The following is an 18,589-nucleotide window of genomic DNA, read 5'->3' as shown; positions in this document are numbered from 1 at the left end:
GTGCAGTACGCTGAGGGGGTGGCATTTCAATCTTTATTTTTTTTCAAAAACTTGGTTATACAAGGGATGGAGCAGACTAAAAGGAAAAGCAGAACAGGAAAACAGCCTAAGCTGACGATTACGATGATTCAGGAATACTGCATTTACAAAAGTTAAACAACACAGCATAAAAACTGTTCCTCCCGAGAACAGCAAAATCCAAATAAAGATACATCCTATGTGTAAACAACATAGGTAAGATTGGTGGGGACCGCAGCACCCTCAATTGAATCAACCAAGTATTACAGAAGTGTAACTTTGGAAGTAAAAAATATCCTCTACTACTCAAATTTTGAGAAAACTTTGGATAAAAATAAACATGCTCTTCTACAATCATGCCTAAGGAAAAAGTCTTGAGTAATAAATCTGGACTGTTATTACGTCCCAAAATTTCATAATCCACAATCATTTGATAAAAGTACAAGTAAAAGAGCAATTGACTGAAGAAATCTGCAAATACATAATTAGTTGCCCCTTGACAGCAGCACTCATCACACGCTTCTCCAACAACCAACGACCTAAATTTCAACAGCATCTTTTAGGTCTTCAAATATCAAAACAACGCAAACAGCATGCAAGTAATAAAAGCTAACGCAGATGAGAAGTTTTAATAAGCTTGAAGAAGCAAAATGCAGAGTCACAATATCCATCAAAGAACTGCAAGAGGCTTACTCAATAATACAAAAGCTCTAACTCACGTCATTTTCATCACCCATTTCCTCCAGTATGACATATTTTGCAGCAAAATTTGTTGTAGGTGACCCAACCAAGTCATCTTCACTCATTTGATGCTTTTGTAGCTTATCATACCTGAATAAGCATGAAACTAGTATTACGAGTAGTCCGGTCAGGTACTGTAATATAGTTAACCAGTCTAAATTTGCACTGCTTGAATAGAAACTGAAGGTTGCTAATCTGAAGTATGACTATTGGTTAATACAATCTCCAAAGACCAAGTCAAATTTAGGAGTCAAATCTGCAGCATATAGTTTATCTGTTGCTTCAATGTTCCACAACATTAAATGAGATTTGGTTGTTTAATAATGATCAGGAGCCACCTTCCACACCTTTTTCATGCAAGGTTAAAATGGGTTCCATCAGTCAGAATCAAACTTCAAATAGATCAAGGTTTTCCACTCAACTGATTTAATCATTGTATAAGAGATAATGTATGGTCAGTTTACTTTTGCGAAGTAAAAAAAAGCATCTCATGAACAAATTGTCTATGCAAATAATTGGCTTCACTAGGGATGTAAACGGGTAGGGTACCCGCAAAATTGAGAGTATCCAAACCCGAATCCGATTATATATACAATTTCCAAACCCGTCCCAAACCCGTTTAATATTTTAATTTTATTATCCGAACCCGTCCCAAATCCGTTTAACAATACCCGCACAATACCCGAACCCGATATTTTAAATTCAATAAACTAGCAAATAAACTTCTTTAACATTTGCACAACCCAGCAGATAAAGAAGAAATGTTCAATGACAAGAACCAGCAACTCAGCAGCAACCCAGCAAATAATGATTTATAACCATTAATTGTTCATAAATTCTAAAAATCAACAGTATTACATTAATCAAATACAATCAATTCAATGACAAGAAACAGCAAACCTAGCAAACCTAGCAAACCTAGCAAACCCAGCAAACCCAGCAAACCCAACAAACCCAGCAACCCATCAACCCAGCAAACCCAGCAAACCAGCAAACCAGCAAACCAGCAAACCCAGCAAACCCAGCAAACCCAGCAGTAGAAGGAGTAGAAGGAGAAATGTTCAATGACAAGAAATAGCAGTAGAAGGAGAGGGAAGAGTTGTCTCCCACTTACTAGCCGGAGATGCCGCCGCTGGAGAGAGAGAAGAGATATCGCTGACCGGGGAGAGAGAAGATTTATTGTCGACTGGGGAGAGAAAGGAGACGTCGCCGGTGCCGATTGCCGGCACTCGTCAGTGAAGTGGGGGAGAGAGGCCTTGACTGGGAAGTGGGAGATGTCACCGACGGGAGAGAGAGAAGGAGATATCGCACTGTGGAGAGAGAAGATTTATCGGGGAGAGAAAGGAGACGTAGCCGGTGGCGTCGACGAAGAGAGGAAAGGGACGCGAGGGAGAGAGGCGCGAGAGGAAAGGAACGCGAGAGGCATCGACGAGCAAGGGAGAGAGGCGCCGACGGAGAGAGAAAAGAGTAAAATGAAAAAGAAAATTAGGGTTAGTTTGTTAATATAGGTAATCGGGTTTGGGTAACGGGTATCCGATTATCTAACCCTACTCGAATTCGAAACGGGTAAAATTTTTTAAATCCGAATCCGCCCAAATCCGTTTTGTAAAAACCCAAATCCGTCCTAATAGGGTTTGGACGGATCGGGTACCCGTAAAAACCCGCCCGCCTGACATCCCTAGGCTTCACCAGTTTGTATGGAAACCAGTACTAAGGGCACTCAAAAAATGTCAAATGGCCCAACGAACCTAAATTGACCTGACCTAGAAAATTCAGATTTCGCACTTAGTTCAAATTGCATGTTTAACATTAATGCAACTGTTTAACTTTTAAGTTAATTTCAAAAAGTCAAGTGCATATTAAAGAACCAAGAAAACCACTTAACTTGAAGAATGCAAAAAAAAGGGTCAGGAACAAAATCAACTGCCGAAGACCAAGAAATGCAAATATAGAAACAACTTAACTTGACTATGGGAGAAATTGGCAATTTATAAGATATACCAGATCATTTCAGACTACACTGATTGATGACTTACTTGTACCAGTTGAATAAACTCACGCCCACCATTATGATTAAAAGGCCAAGACCTTTAAGCCATGTAAATTCGTCATGGAAGTAAAAGACAGCAACCTGATATGCACAATAAACATGTGAATGACTATTAGCAAGTGTTAGGCATTAGCAGCCACCTAATAAGCAGTTATTAACAAAACTGACAAACATTAAGGATTTCTTAAAACATGGCAGAGTAATGAGCATAAAGTATTAAAAGAGTTTAAGCAGAAAAAGAACGCAATTAACATCTAAGTCCAAGGTTACACTGCAGGATTAAGAAACAAATTCTAATGGGAAATAACAAGAAGAAAGGACCACACTTATGTTTTTTGGTAGGCAAACATTTTTTGCATGAATCAAGGAAGAGACCAGTAATGTAGTAAAGAGCTTATACCAATATGGTGACTGCCTCCTTGACAACACCAGCAATAGTAACAGTGACAGCACTAGTTACTGAAACAAGGACAAATTCTGTTAAAACCTGCAACGTCAAAGAAATATTTTAATTTCTTCAATGACATAATCTTAGAACAAGAAAAAACACAACTTACTGATATCAACTCAACTAAATCCAACCTCAAAATATTTGGAGTAAGCCTGTATGGATTTTTTTTTCCTCCACCACAGTCAGTTTAAGGATACATCTTCAGAAGTTAGGATTACTAAATAATTTTCCACTGCTCCTAGCATCATCTGAAGTCTGCCTTTTCTTTTCCAATACAACTTCAATATCCCATCTTTTCTCACTAGCACAATTGCTAGTCAACAATGACCAGTGACCTCAATATCCTCTCCTCAAATTTCCTCACTACTTCTATGTTCCTATGAATGCATTTGTCGCTTATATATTTCCACTCATCCATCTTAGCACTCCCGTTTTTGGAGCATGCCAACATGAAATGAATATCAAAAGAAAATCTAATCTTCATTCTTCAACAACTTCATAAAATTCAAACTACCGAGTCCACACTCATAAAAAAAATAATAAAGATAAAAAGGAAAGATAGATGGACAGAGAAAATTTTTTTGACCTAGATTCATACCATGAAAAAGGCCAGTGCTCCACCAAAAAACATCAACAAGCAGCTCCGAGCAATATGCCAAGAATTATCAAAGTAACTACTCTTTTTAAATTCATACCACGGATCAAATATAAGAGATAGAAGAGCAGTTGCAATTGCCATCACTGGAGTCACATAGCTCATCAATGTAAGTGGATTTTTCAAACCTGAAAGGGAACCAAAAAGAAGCACCTTAATGTTGCATTACAAATTACAATATAAAACTCAATCGACACCCCAAGCAACAATATTTTTTAGTTCACTCAAAAAAGAATGGAAATTGTAAATATCAAAAACATTATTTTGAATATCAATTTATGGAATAATTGTCCCCAATACTATCCCTAACTAAAAAGTTTCATCGGTGTTGAAATTCTGAATGTCCCTAACGCTGACTAAATGATCAACATGGCTTTAACTAGAGCTGTCACTATTACTCCAACCATGAGTGTTTTCTGTATCATTTAGAACTGGATCTTCACTTATACCGGTATTTTCAAAAGATTTGAAACTATCCATTGATTTACTTAGCCTACACCTGTATCCTAGTTCCACTTTAGATAAGAATAATGTTGATCAAGGGTAGAAGTTAACAAATAAATTGGATTGACACCATGAATCAAATCCCTTCGACCCACCCTATCAATCATCCTACTCGACATCAACGACAAGGGCAATTAAGAAATGAGAAAACCAAAAAGTTGTATTATTTAGATTGTGAAGATAGATTAATCCTTTCTTGGCACATATTAACCAAGTATATTGCCCTGCTCGCATAACTTACCTTTTCACGGCAAATTAATGGCATCACAAATATCAGTCTTTGCAACCTCATCTTTAAAACCAACAAATATGGAATCATTTCTTGTAAACACATTTCAAAAGCATATAAATAATAGCTAACAGCATGGGAAATTGCTGAACTGAAAATAAGAGGAACAAAAAAAATGCCTACCATATTCTTCTTTCTTTATGTCAGTTTGGATTGCCATGCATCACCAAATTGGGAAATCAAATTCCAAGAGGAAGAAGAAACAAAAACAAAATCAGAGAGTGTGAGAGAGTTAAAAAAAAACTCTATTGTCTATTAAAGGTTACCAATTATGTATCACTAATTATACTTAAGGTTCCATAATATTATAAAAATAGTAACCAGATCATACCTGCAGAAGAATTTGAGTCATACACCAGCGAAACCCAGACATAACAGCAGAAAGCATAACAAAAATAAATCCCCAAAATTCAAATTCTGCCTCCTTTGCCACTGGATAAACAATTAATTAAGTCAAATGTAAAAACATACAAGCATGCCCGAAAAATTTTAAACGACAAATACTAGAGAAAATGAATGCTTGAGATCTGGAACAGACAAAATTTAGTCATATAAATTTTAGTGATGGAAACTGGCATCCTTAAATATAGGAGGCAAGGAAACAATATTGTTGTTACTATTTTTTTTTTTTTTGTCGTTGTTATAGTATACGCTTATATAGGAGTATTGGATAAAACAGTGTCCAGGTGTTAAACATGATCTGAATTTAAATTCTAGGATATGGGAATATACATCTGCAGAGTATAAGAGTTGCATTATCAGAACAGAAAATTTTAATTTCCTTCTTTCAGTTGATGCCTATACAAATTGACTTGCATCAAAATTCAGTTGTTAACTTGATGCCTAATAGAATGTGGATACTGTCATACAAATGAATTACTTTATCAATAAATGTTGCAAAAAATACGTCTCCCCACGCGATAATACATCCTCCAAAATTATGTGCCCCATTACTATAAAATTATTGATAAGATATTCCTAACTATTGGAAGTTTACATCTGGTCATTATGAGATACACATACTAAGAGGTGGGATATGTCATAAATTTACAGGGCAAGACATGTGTGCCAATGTATAAGTTGTACAACAGTTTAGCATAACTTCTTAGCAAAAAGGACTTTCACATATGATATAGAATGCACGCCATCACTAATGCAAACAATGCAATAGCTTTGATCAGAGCAAATCCCAAAATGGCACAACCAAACAATAGTTTGTTAATGACAATGCACCGAAGGGACTAAACAAGCAAACCAAGAAGGACACAAAATGCAGAGAAATACAAGTTATAATGAATAAATGAATTTTAAGTTATATGAATATATGAATATAAGTTATATTAGATCCAAGTCCAACTAACAGTTATGCATAAATAACAAAAAACATCTAATGTTATATGAACGTTTTCTCAACATTAAAGCTGAGTGATTATTCTAAGTTCTAAACTTCTAATCTGAAATGATAAGTGGGAAGTAAAAGCAATGCATAATCAAATAATCAATTAATTTTTAGAATGAAAAACGATGAAGATGCTTACCTGTCAATAAAATTCCAACACAGATTATTATGATGATACCTAAAAGTTTAATGCTTGGAGACTCCAACCTTCAAAAGCAAAGTTCGAAACTAAGTGGCAGACGTGTTAAATTGAATTAAATAATTAATTCTGATTAAAAGACAAAAAAATGGGGGGCATACAGCAAACTAGACACCTGGATTAAAACAGTTTAATATTTCCATGCCCCACAATACATGCACGTTAAAGACAAAAAAGAGCAAGAAAACACAAGTTGAGTGCTAAAAGCACAAAACCCAAAATTATAAAACACAAGCAACCTGAAATGCAATGGTGCAAAACCACATGATGATTTACCCAAAAGGTCTTATAGAAAAGAAGTCTTAATTTACTGCAAAAGCAAGGATAAGAGGGTAGGAGAGCTTGAAAATCCCAAATAATTTAGCACTACAAAAATACCCAGGGTTACTTTTCAAAGTAAAGTTTCGGTCCTTACAGCATATGTAATGTATCATCCATCATGGTTTCATTAACCTTGAAATAAATAAGCTTCATAATCAGTAAGAAACAATATAGTTAAACTTTATAAAGCTACTAAAAGAACATCGTAAGATGGCACATGCATTACAAGGGTTGAAAAAGCACAAATGCAGGATAGAACACATGCATCTCAACAATACAGAAGTTACAAAATTGAAGAAGAAGATCAGTCAGCAAGATATTCACCTGAATGCAAAAGCAAATAGGAGAAGAAATATAGGAGATGCAGATTTACACTGTAGAAAAAAAAATAATTGAAGTCTTAAAAGATAATACTGTATAAGCAAAAACAGCTGCACCATTTATGAATAAAGAAATTCCAGATGGCCCGGTATATCCAGCAAGATATGGGGAACAGAACAAACCATTGTTGCAAATGTGACAGAGACCAAAACAAGGGATGCATTGCTCAGGTTAACGTCAAATGCTGTTCCAAGAGCTGTTGGTACAACTGTGAAAGGGAAAGTCCATCTGTAGCATTAGTTGATAGAAAAGTTAATTAAAGAAGTTATATAGAATTCCACCGAAAAAGATATGGAAGTGAAAAATCATTAGTTTAAAATACTTAAAATTAGTACCAATGAAGAATAAGAACCAAGAATAATCATTAGATTTTACAAGCTCTTAGACTATCTCACACATGTTCAACCAAGAAACCAGTCACGTGAAAGAAATTCACATGCCCATTTTACTAGATTCCCTTCTAGTACAGGCTGTTATATAATGGAAGTTCAAGGACCAAAGACAGACAATGATACTGGGGATGGGACCTTGCAAAGCCCAGACGTTAGGATGTATCTAAGGACATCTATAAAAAATGAGGAAAAATATTTTTAGCAAGCCTTATATCCAAGTTTCCTGATAATGTTTAAGTTAAAGTTCCCTAATAATGTTTTCACAAGACAGAAGAATAATCTACAATGCTTACTGTGCCATTATAATTTTTCTCTAGACCTTGAAAGTTATGTAGCATTTATTCATTGATGTAACTTGTTTATGTTACAAAGAAAAACCAAAAGGATTCCCATTTCTGTTATCACCTTGTTCCATAAGGTATGATCACAACAAAAAGTTAAGGCACTACACTTCCTTTTACATCTAACTTTTCTTATTTAAGGACAACTTTAAGACCAAAAATATGGAATCCCTATAAGAGTAATGTGCCACAATAATTATTTTTTCTCAATAGAGATGAAAAGGGAGCATACATATCCTTAGCATTTTCAAACTACAATACTAGACAGAAAACTTGTTACTTGAGGTTCAACCCCATCTCCTAGATTACAGAAGCTGAAGCCCGTGTTCTTCATTTTCAAAGCTTGCACACAAATTTTTTTTTTAAAAATGCAATTAAAGAAAAAGCATTGCCTTTTGTTTGGAATGTGGAAAAACAATCAATGAGTTACAAAAATAAAACAAAAAAGAATATTAACGTACTATCTTACCTCTCATAAAATAATCCCTCCATGTCATAGAAACAGTGAGATGAAATCTATGAGACCAAAACCATGTGATGCAGTTTGATAGAACAGCTTGCATGGAAAAATGGACAGTATTCATCAGCAATGGACCAGGGAATTTTCCCAAGTCATCCCCTAAGAGAGTTTTATTGTATCTACAAAAACCAAAGAATACCAAGAAGGGGAAAATGGAAATAAATATATGTGACTTGAAACATGGAGGAATCATCAAGCATCTCATGCTTATTTAAGTGAAATATGAACTTACAAGGTCAAAAATGTGCTGAAAGTGTACCAAACAAGTATAAAAAACAAAGTCTTCAACACATCGGCACAAGATACAGGGCCCTTGGACTTCAGTGACGACTTCCCATGATTGGCAAAAGAATCAGCTGCATCATCACTGCTATTTGATGAACGCATCTCCATGGGAGATCTATCTTCAATATCAAATGGCACATAATTATCTTTTTCTTTCCCTCTGCTATGTATGTTGGTTTCATGATCCATTGTGTGTATACTGACTTCATGATCCATGGTATGCACATTGATTTCCTGATCCATGGTATTATTACCACTCAAGTGCACAATTTTGTTATGGAACTTATTTTTATATTGATAAATATCGATACCTACACTCCCATCTTCTACCCTCTCCTGTGGAAGCAAAGGCAACTCAAAATCAGAATCTTCAACGCTTGCACCAGAATTTTCTAATTGACGTTCAAAATGAAGATTCCTATCTTCATCGCACCAGCGTGAAAATGAAGGGTCTCTGTGAATATGAGAACCCCGAATTTCACTGGAATTGTGATTAACGGCTGTGCAGTCAACCTCTCGTTTATTATCGGAACAACTCTCTACCATTTCCCTTCGTACTCTATCTAAAAGCCATCTACGTACCCCAAATCAAGCCACCACACATACCTAATGGCGAAACATCACCCTCCAATTTCAATCGTTAAAACAGCTATTTCACAATGGCATATCATTCGAAGCCAGCAGATGCACAAAATTTGGAAAAAAATGATTTCCGAATCAAAATCTCCAAACTCAACAAACTGTTTGACCAAGGAACTAAGAGAGAAATTCGATTGAAATGCGACCTGTTTCAAAAATAAGCAGCCAAATTTCTCAGAATTCAAGGTCAAGTGCGGAGACAAGAAATGTATAATTACCACACAACATGTATACAAATGAAAACACAAATAGGGTTTTTTCAGACACCAAACGGATAGAATTAAATCAACAGCTAAAAATCGAAAGAATAGGAAAGAAATTATAGGCATTAAACTGACCTGAAGAATGGCGTGGATAAAATTCAAAAGAGTGAGATAGAGATCGAAAGATCCAAGAAAAAGTGTCCTACAATATAATTTCTAGCAAGAGACTTGCGTTGCGAGATCTGATGTTGAAAACAAAAAACAATAAGATATGGAGTGTTGGTAGTTGATTTTTGTTGGGGGGTTTATGGCAATGGCACTGTTAAAAGCGTAGATTTAAAGAAAGCTATTTCTCCTTCTTTGATTTATTACTACTCCACCCAATTTTTAATATTGACTGATTTTTTGTTTTTCTTTTCCTCTTGGTAAGAAAATCTCCCACGCCTACATTGTAATATGGGAGAAATTATTCATTTGCTGCTTCTTAAAAAAAATTAAGAATTTTATGAACGAAAAATTACTAAGTTTTAGTCCCGTTTATTATGGAAATAATTTCTATTTAAAATTATTTTTTAATAAAATAACTTATTTTTTATATTTATTTTTATTTAAAAATAAAAAATATTAACAAGTAAAAGTTTTTAATCATTTCGTTTGAAATTAATAATTTTATAAAATTTAATTAAATTAATTTTTTTTGAAAAAGAAATTCATTATTTTTAATGAAAAATTTTTTATTTTAAAAAAATAGATGATATGAAAAAATAAAAATTTTTTTATACATAGAATTTAAATAAGTCTGAGAGGTATTAAATTTTATTTTTTATTTTTTATTTCAAAGAAAAATTAATAATTTCAAGATTAAATGACAGAGGTATCGGGGTAATGAGAGAGAATTTATAAATTACAAAATTAACTTTATTACCAACTAAAGAAATATCGCCTCTCCTTGTTTTAGCTTCATCCGGGCATATGGAGAGCTCCATAATCCATCTTTATATTCTCAACGATCTTCCTCACTTCCATTAACGGATCCTACCTGAAAATATTTTATTAATTTTCATAATTTAGGATGTAATTATACATTCTTCAAAAAAAAGATTTTTTTATAAAGAAAAAGTTAATAAAAAATAATAACACTATAATATAAACCCTAACTTTCAAAATTCATTATATAATAAAATTATTATAGTGTCAATTTTAGAATATTTTTAATTTGTTAACTCTAATTATAATTTATAATTTTAAATTCACACGGCAACGATTATTTTATTATTTTTTACTAACGGTGAAATATTATAAAATATTATTTTAATATGAATTAAGATTCAAATACTTAAAATGAAAATGAGTTAAGGCTACATTTTTTTTTTATTTTCCTTTTAAATTACCAACTTCTAAAATTTGTTTCAATCTCATATTTACCAAAAACTTAACATCAGAACTAATCGGAATCTATCAATATGCAGTAAACTTGTCTATCTGTAATCTACAATCAGTAGAAGAATTCTACATCTTTAACTTAGTATACAAGAAACATGAAGAATAGCAGCAGAGTTGCAAGAATCAACCCCCAATGAGCTCATACTCTTTCAGCCGGTGCAAGGTGCTTCATGTGTTGGGTAAGATCGTTCATGGTGTTAAAACTCCACCGAAGTCTCTCCTCACTTGTTCTTCGCTCGAACCCAGGTTCAAAATCTTGTGTGCTTGAAGAACCAGGAGCCTCAGTAAGGAAATATTCCCAGAAATTATCATTTGCCCCTGTGGGAGTAGATGAATCTTTTGTCTCTAATTCTGATTCTTTTACAGCTTTAAACACAGGAAATTCAGGATGAATTTTTGGGCTGTTCACATGATTGATGCATTGAGGTAGCTCAGGAGATGAAGGAATATCCTCCATAGAATGCAGTGAAGAGCAAGCTTCTCCATCTATGGAAGACGTGCTTAGCTCTCTAACGACAATAGCTGAAGGCTGTGATGCTAAGGCGAAATCATGCATATCTTGAGTAAAAGCTTCTCCTGCTCCATAAAACAAATCTTCAATGCACTTTATGGATGAATCCAACTTCTTAACTAACTCAAAATTCATCGTTGAATCTTTTGAAGAACGCGAACTGTGCTTCTCTTCCGAGTAGTAGTCGCCATTTAAGTGATCAAGTTCAAGCAATCTCCTCTTCTTGTTATTGTATTCTGGTTGCCGCATGAGAATAGAGGCAAATCCTGGTTTCTTTGCAAGTTGAGCCAAGAAAGAAACTAATTGATTCTGTCTGCTCTCCAAACGCTTCAATCTTTCACCTAATGGCATAATTTGACACTCAAAGGCCTGCTTCTCTGTTTCATGTCTCTGTAGCTGCAGCTGAAGCAAGTTCTTATCTTTTGTCAATTGCTTAATTTTCTCCTCGTATTCAATTTTCTCTGTTTTTGTCAGCGGAGAGTTAACTTGATTCTGCATCGAATGGCTATGAATTGGCTTTCGTCGGCGAATATTGCTTAGCAGATGTCTCTGCCCTCTTTTAAATTCTTCATTAGCAAACTCCCATTGATCAGGATCAATCTTCCTGAATCCCTGCTCAAGCAGAAACAAACAAGAAACAATCGTCAATTTTCAGCAAGGAAAATTCAATATAACCTTGTAAATTCTACAAAACATATTTGCAGAAAGATTGAAACTTACATAAGTATTAAGCTGCCTGACAAAACTTGAGAAATTGTTGTGCTTGAAGTAACTGGGAAGCAAATCTTGGGCGAATTCAGGTGGATTCCACACAACAAAACTGCAGCCACTGCTGCTCCAAGACACCACTGAGTTAGTCGACGGATCATCTACCATTTCATATGTTTTGATCAGAAAAGGAGCCGGTGCATTTGAAGTACTACTACCTTGTGAACCATCCATGGCCTTCTTTTTTCCGGTCGATACCTTAGCACCCCAAATCTTGTGTATGCCTAAGAAACTCTGTTTTTGTACAGAGGTAAAGCTAAAGCTCCCTCTAATGGAAGATCGAACAAAGTTTGAGAAAGATCATATACTATGGATACTACCCAAACAAAAACCAGGATTGATAAAGAGATCAGAATCTAAAGGCAACTGGGTTCTGTCAAATCCAGTCAGAAATGATTCTGGGTTTTAGATTACAAAAGTAAAGGATTTGAAATTGCAGGTAAAAATCAAGAACTGGAGAGTGAAGAAATTATTCTGATGGAAGATGTGACCAACGAAATTGCAAAACTTGGAGAAAAAGCTAGGAAAATAAAATGAAAATCAAGGCTTTTGACCAATAATAATAAAATATTTCTTAACAGAACTAGAACTATTGAAACCTGCTAAGAGAAGAGAATACTATATTTCTCGTTTCTATCCATTATATATGAATGGAGACACAGAGAGAGTAAGATGCTGTGTTGATGCGAAGTGGCAATGCTTTGACTGCAGCCATAGCCCTTTTCAACTTTCAAAGATTGAACAAAGAGAGATAGGAATGGTCAGCATTTTATTTTTTTAATCTGGTAAAAAGTCAACAAGTCTAAATACATCATCCACTCGTAATGGGATTGGAATCTTTCTCCTTTCTTTTTTCCCTTCTTCAAAAGATGGCGGACCTAATAATGGATTTCACAATAAAATAAATTTCTTTTGATTTTTTTTTTTTCACATCTCACGTGCAATAATATCCATGTAAAGACTACTTCAATTTTTTTACCATGTAATTGGGATTAGGCTATAGTAATACTGTGTTTCTTGACATATCAATAAATATAGTTATTATTATTATTTTTTAGATATAAGGTAGTTATTAATTTTTTACCACCTTTTATATATTTTTTGTATTTACTTTATAATTTAGAGTAAATTTAACATTTTAATTTTAAACAAATTTAAAACGGATAACAAAGGTTGAATGATTTACTTAATACTTCACTTTGTAAAATATATAAAATGATGCGCTTGATATCTAGACAATTATTGTGAAAATCCAAGTCAAAAATGATGATTTAAGAGGTTTAGACATAAAAGGAAGTGTTTTAAATTTTTATAATTTTATATTTTGAATGATGATTTATATCTATTTATATTGTTTAATAATATAAAGCTAATTGTCTGATTTATATGCTGATAGCATATAATGCACAAGTTTTACTGTATCTTAAAAATGTTTGATCCGAACTCTATTAATCACATTAAATCAAGAATCCATAATCTGATTGAGATTAATTGAATGTCCTCAAATAGAGTATGATCTATTATTCATTCGGCCTTTTTTTAGAATTTATGAAATATAATTTTCAATTTATAAAATTTTAAATATGCGTGTTATAATAATCTTAATATAAAATATGTGTAAGAAAGTGTGGTCTTAATTAACTAAATATTAAATGAGTATATGTCTGTCATAAATAAATGATCTGAAAAATCTATAAAAAATGTAATCAATAAATATTTTACATGCTTATAATATATGTATGAAAATATATATACCCTATTAACCCTTAAAAAAATATCATCTTCTTTATCTTTTAAGAATACCCTTTACTTATTTGTAATCTAAAAACTTTAATCTCTATGATATATATCACCCAGCTCCCATCTCCATTATTCTCCCATTTATGACCCTCGTAACTGGACCAAATTCATTTACTCCTTAAAATCTTTAGAACATGAGTCTAAGTATCACAGTCCTATCACCCATTATGTGCAATTTAGATTTATTGACTAATGAATTTGGCTGTGTAGGGATATTCTTAATTATGCATTGATTAACAACGATTAAGGAAAAAACCTCATACTTGGTGGGGGAAGACCAAAGGAGCCACACTGGCGCAGTCCATCTCAGGAATAAAGGATATTCAGGTCAGGCGATATATAAAAGACATGGAAGGAGCATGGCAAGCTATCAGAACTAGCATCCAATCCAATAACCTTTTAGTAAAAAATTCAACCATCAGAGCAAGGTTATCGAGATTTATATATATATAATAAAAGTAAAATTATACACCTATAATTTCGTAGATGCCTTAAGTATAGTCATCCATCTATAAAATTTTGTTTTTGATTTTATTGCTTTGTGTTTTTGAATTTATGATTTTTATATGTAATAAATTCTGAAATTGTGTTCCTGAGTTCTGAATTTCTGTTCTTATTCTTCCCTTTTTGGGGATTTTTTTTTAAAAAAATTATACTTTGATCATTGATTTAAATATATAAATTAATATTTTACTATTAAAAATGGAAGAAAATATTATTTTATTTAAGTTTTTTTTTCCCCAAAAAATTAGTCGATTTGAGCTTAAAATGAAAAACAGAAGGTGTTATTGAAGACGAAGTCTCCTTGGTTCCATGTCGCTGGCACAAAACCAGTAGATGAGAAATGAGCAACGAAACCCTCCCACCAAACTCACCTGGATTGGCTGTATTGCCCACTGAATCCATTCGCTCCTTTCTTCTCTCAGCCTCCAAAGAGCCACGCCTTTCTCATCAACTACGAGACCTTGCTTCCAATCTTATCTCTCAAAATCATATACACTATGGTTCTCTTCGGAGCATATGGATCGCATCCGACCCTTCTACCCGACCTCAATTGATCAGCCTCTTCTCTGGATCCGAATTCATCTTCACCAGTCCTAAACCTAGAGAAAAGGTAAGCCTGGTTACTCTCTCTCTCTCTCTCTCTCTCTCTCAATTTTCTGTTGGTTCCTGGGAAATAGGAAAATCGAGAAGTTATGTGTATTCCGCGTTCAGCTGTGTTTATTTTATTCATTACTAAGCAGAGCGTGATTACTCCTTTGAACGTATTTGTATGGAGAGCTATAATATATGTATGCGTTTAAAACAGCAAATGAAATTGAAAAAAAAATCATGTAATTTTAGTTAAATCGATGAAATTTTATCGACAATAACAACTGAAATGTGTTCTGTTGTTTGGGGATTGGCATAGAGTGAAGAATTAAAGGCAAGACTGAGGAAACTCCAAGAATTGGCTGAGAAGAATGCATATCTAGAGCTTGTTAAGGATATAACGCCTAGGAAGGTTGAGAATGAGCCTTTCTCCTCTTACAAGGATCAGCTTGGTTTTGGTAACTATCAGTCTACTTGCAAACTTATATCTGAAATTCCTTTTACAATATGATATTGCTCTACTCAGCATGGATTGCTCGTTACTAACAACATTTGGAATTCATTAGAACATAGAATATGTTTTATTTTTTTTTTAAAAAAAAATAAAATTGAACATGCGGTCGTTGCCCATACATATGTACTGGATATCATTATTTTTTGCATTGTCTCACATAGATTCTTAGGTTATGGTGGTATATATTACAATAGTCATAATTCATTAGTTGGATAGCTGCGTGATGCACAATTGTTGGATATTAGAGAGGGTATTTCAAGAACGTGACTGAATAGAGTCTGGAAAAAGTTTTAGAATGCAAAAAATGTTAAATCCAGTTGAAATTTATGGTTGGCTTCATACTTCAAATCCCAAGTTATGAGTGTAATTATTGAATCTATCTTCCAAAGCATCAGTAAAAAAGACAAAAACAGCAAGTGTAAAATTGAGCAAGGAACCATGTGGAATGAACTTTTTTCCGATCACAACTCCAGTTTCAGCAGTCTCTCCTGTGCTTCAACTCCTGCTTCACCTATGCAACTACTTTGTTTTCCTTCGGCATTGCATGTCTCCTTGAAAAAAGACTAGAGTCTTCTTTACATTATTTTAATAGTTTTCCTTTTTTACTTGTTAGTGATAAGATTAGATCTTTAGTCTTATTTTGTTTCATGTTAGGTACTTGAGTTAAAATTGTTCAATCAAAGATTTAAAATCTTTCTTTACTTAATTATGCTCTTTAATTATTTTATTTTTTTAGCTTAGATGGTTAAATTCGTTTACTGTATTTTACAAAATTTAAAGATTTGATATCGATAGTGCCATTACAATTATGTTATGGTTGTGACTTGAGATAGCTCTTTTTCTATACATGTGATCATAACCATTAATACATTCCCAACTTTGATTTAAATCCATGATCAAATTGAATAGCTATTCAAAGGTCTGGATTCTGTTAGTTATTAAAGCTTATTCCATTAATGAAATTATATTTGATCGATTATGTCATTGTGACAAACTGGACAATTAACATGCCTTAAAAGGATAGGCTAAAACTTTTAGTTCAGATTTTTTTTTAATCGTTTGGCCTGACATTTCCATTTTATGTATTGTCGCGACTCAGGGGGCATTCTTAACCCCTATGTGGAAATTTTGCATATTACATCTGTCTTCTTGTTCTGAAAGTTATGGCCTTCTGTAACTTCCACAGGTTTACATGTTGCACTTACCATGTTTACTGGCTATCTTGTGGGATATGCAGCATTCAGGGCATTGTTTGGCCACAGTCCTGCAATGGTAAGAGGACGCCGCATTTGTGCTTAGAGAGAGAGGGAGATTTTCCATCTGAATAATTTGGCTTTCTTTAGTCATCCATTTGCTTGTGAGCATACATAAAGTTATCTATCCTGATTCCTCTTCTGTTTTCTGGTTGAGCTGATATTGACGTCAGTGTTTCCATGTAATTCAGAGTGCTGCTGGAGGGATTCTTGGTATAGTGTGTGGAATGCTCGTAGAAACTCTCCTTTTCATCATTAGAACTTCTAATCGAGACCTTAAGTCATCAACTGCTACTTCTACGCTGAAGAAGAATCAATAGACTTGGTACAAAGAGGTCGATTTTCTGAATCTGTGTTGTTGGATTCTGAATTGTAAAAGTTAGTTTATGATCAATATTTGTTGTCACCAGTAACCTGAATACAGGGTCACTGTGTATGCGGAACTTGGTTGCCAATGATGCTAAATTTGGTTCATGTTTTTAAGTGAAGTGCAATAAAAACTCGAACAGTCTTCTTATTCTTTCATTTCCTTCTTTTAAATACTCAGAAGATCCAAATTTTAAATGTTTCAGTTCTAATCCCATATATTAGAAATGCTGATTATAGATAATTATATCATTCATTTGTTTTTTAATGTCAATTACAGCCATGCGTGGCTTTCCCTAGGCCACATCCTGAGGCACTTTCTCCGCCCAAAAATAATCAAAGAGAAAAGCTATTTTTTTATAACCAAAGATCAATGTTGAATATCTTGACTATATAGCATGAACTGCCTTAATATTAATTTATATTTAGTTAGCAAATTCCAATATTAATACATATACTTCGAAGAGGATGGGCCAGAGTCTCGACCCAAGAACAACCACAATATTTGATTTGAGATAATGGTAGTGCGTCCCAACTGAGAAATACCTAACATTTATACAAACGGCCCAAACCGATACGAAACACTTGGATTAGAGATTAGTAGGGGCCGCGCGAACGCAGGCCCCCTCTATCACAAATTATGACGTAGGCTCTCCCAACTTGGGGAGACCTTAGAGCAGCACCCCTCCTAAGTGCAATGGAGGTCACTACTCTAGGCCATGGGCCTTTCTGATCACCCATTGACCCCGTCCAGGTAAGTATGTTGGTGAGGCCTTCGTGCTTGTTATTTATTACTAATGTCTAATGCCTCTTCTTCGCGTTACTTCGATGTGGGATTCTATGTTTTCTGTCTGACATGAGTTAGCCTTGGCTTCTAAGGAATACTTTGCTAGCTCAATTTGTTTACAGCCACCCAACATATAAGAAAAAAAAAAGAGTAGGATCCATTATGTTTTTAGCTCGTAAATCTTCAATTAATAATAGAAAGTTTTAATGAAATAAACATACATTTTTTGTGCTAACCCAAAATCACCAACATGACCTATCATTTCATTGTCTACAGGACTATCGCTTGGTTTGAGATCATAATGACCTACTATTGTTTCACAATAATGATGAAGATACTCTAGTGCAGAAGCTACATGGATGGCAATATTTAGTCTTTCAAGAAGTTATTAGACTCTTTGTTACCTCATCTAATCCAAGGGTTGGATGCAACCAGTCGTCCAACTCCCACTGAACATGAACTTTTAAATCAAAGCGACGACATTATTGCTAAAGTAATCAATCAACACGGGAGCATACCGTTATGAACTTCGCAAGATTTTTTATGTCTAATGTTCTTTAAGGCCTCGCATTCAACCATGAAACTCCTGGAAGCTCCTTGATGTGTAAGGTTAAGCACCTTCACAGCAATCAAATTTGCTAAATAGAATCCATTATCTGAGACTCTG

The 18,589-nt window shown here is 34.1% G+C and overlaps 3 protein-coding genes and 1 non-coding gene across 7 annotated transcripts; 1 reads left to right on the top strand and 3 right to left on the bottom strand.

Moving 5' to 3' along the window:
• Nucleotides 1-209: 209 nt before the first annotated feature.
• LOC110609335 (probable sugar phosphate/phosphate translocator At1g06470) lies at nucleotides 210-9,773 on the bottom strand. Of its 2 annotated transcripts, none has more exons than XM_021748844.2 (13): nucleotides 9,524-9,773; nucleotides 8,494-9,331; nucleotides 8,211-8,380; nucleotides 7,131-7,216; nucleotides 6,952-7,001; nucleotides 6,247-6,314; nucleotides 5,040-5,140; nucleotides 4,832-4,844; nucleotides 3,859-4,043; nucleotides 3,210-3,296; nucleotides 2,796-2,890; nucleotides 738-849; nucleotides 210-557 (listed from the first exon to the last, which is right to left on the bottom strand). In XM_021748844.2, exons 2-13 carry the CDS (start codon nucleotides 9,090-9,092, stop codon nucleotides 531-533), a joined length of 1,593 nt encoding a protein of 530 aa, XP_021604536.1. In that variant the 5' UTR covers nucleotides 9,093-9,331; nucleotides 9,524-9,773; the 3' UTR covers nucleotides 210-530. The 2 variants fall into 2 exon arrangements, with proteins under 2 accessions (XP_021604536.1, XP_021604537.1); XM_021748845.2 differs by having other exon boundaries at nucleotides 712-849; nucleotides 9,524-9,771.
• A 1,079-nt stretch (nucleotides 9,774-10,852) lies between these two features.
• On the bottom strand, nucleotides 10,853-12,805 carry LOC110608591 (heat stress transcription factor A-4a). The gene is made up of 2 exons (XM_021747859.2): nucleotides 12,063-12,805; nucleotides 10,853-11,954 (listed from the first exon to the last, which is right to left on the bottom strand). The coding sequence occupies exons 1-2, from the start codon at nucleotides 12,282-12,284 to the stop codon at nucleotides 10,971-10,973; spliced, it is 1,206 nt and encodes a 401-aa protein (XP_021603551.1). The 5' UTR covers nucleotides 12,285-12,805; the 3' UTR covers nucleotides 10,853-10,970.
• A 1,858-nt stretch (nucleotides 12,806-14,663) lies between these two features.
• Nucleotides 14,664-17,294, top strand: LOC110609569. 3 transcript variants are annotated; one of them, XM_021749235.2, is made up of 4 exons: nucleotides 14,664-15,024; nucleotides 15,322-15,460; nucleotides 16,754-16,788; nucleotides 16,961-17,294. In XM_021749235.2, exons 1-4 carry the CDS (start codon nucleotides 14,755-14,757, stop codon nucleotides 17,087-17,089), a joined length of 573 nt encoding a protein of 190 aa, XP_021604927.1. In that variant the 5' UTR covers nucleotides 14,664-14,754; the 3' UTR covers nucleotides 17,090-17,294. The 3 variants fall into 3 exon arrangements, 2 of the variants coding, with proteins under 2 accessions (XP_021604927.1, XP_021604925.1); XR_002487059.2 differs by having other exon boundaries at nucleotides 14,667-15,024; nucleotides 16,703-16,873; nucleotides 16,961-17,103; XM_021749233.2 differs by having other exon boundaries at nucleotides 14,668-15,024; nucleotides 16,703-16,788.
• Nucleotides 17,295-17,735: 441 nt separating this feature from the next.
• Nucleotides 17,736-17,897, bottom strand: LOC122723168. Its single transcript, XR_006350107.1, has one exon. It is a non-coding gene; the product is annotated as a U1 spliceosomal RNA (small nuclear RNA).
• Between the last annotated feature and the right edge of the window lie 692 nt (nucleotides 17,898-18,589).

This window comes from Manihot esculenta, chromosome 2 (assembly GCF_001659605.2).
Source record: "Manihot esculenta cultivar AM560-2 chromosome 2, M.esculenta_v8, whole genome shotgun sequence".
NCBI lineage: Eukaryota > Viridiplantae > Streptophyta > Magnoliopsida > Malpighiales > Euphorbiaceae > Manihot > Manihot esculenta.
The sequence above is the reverse complement of the archived record's forward strand: the minus strand, read 5'-3'. Positions and strand labels throughout refer to the sequence as shown.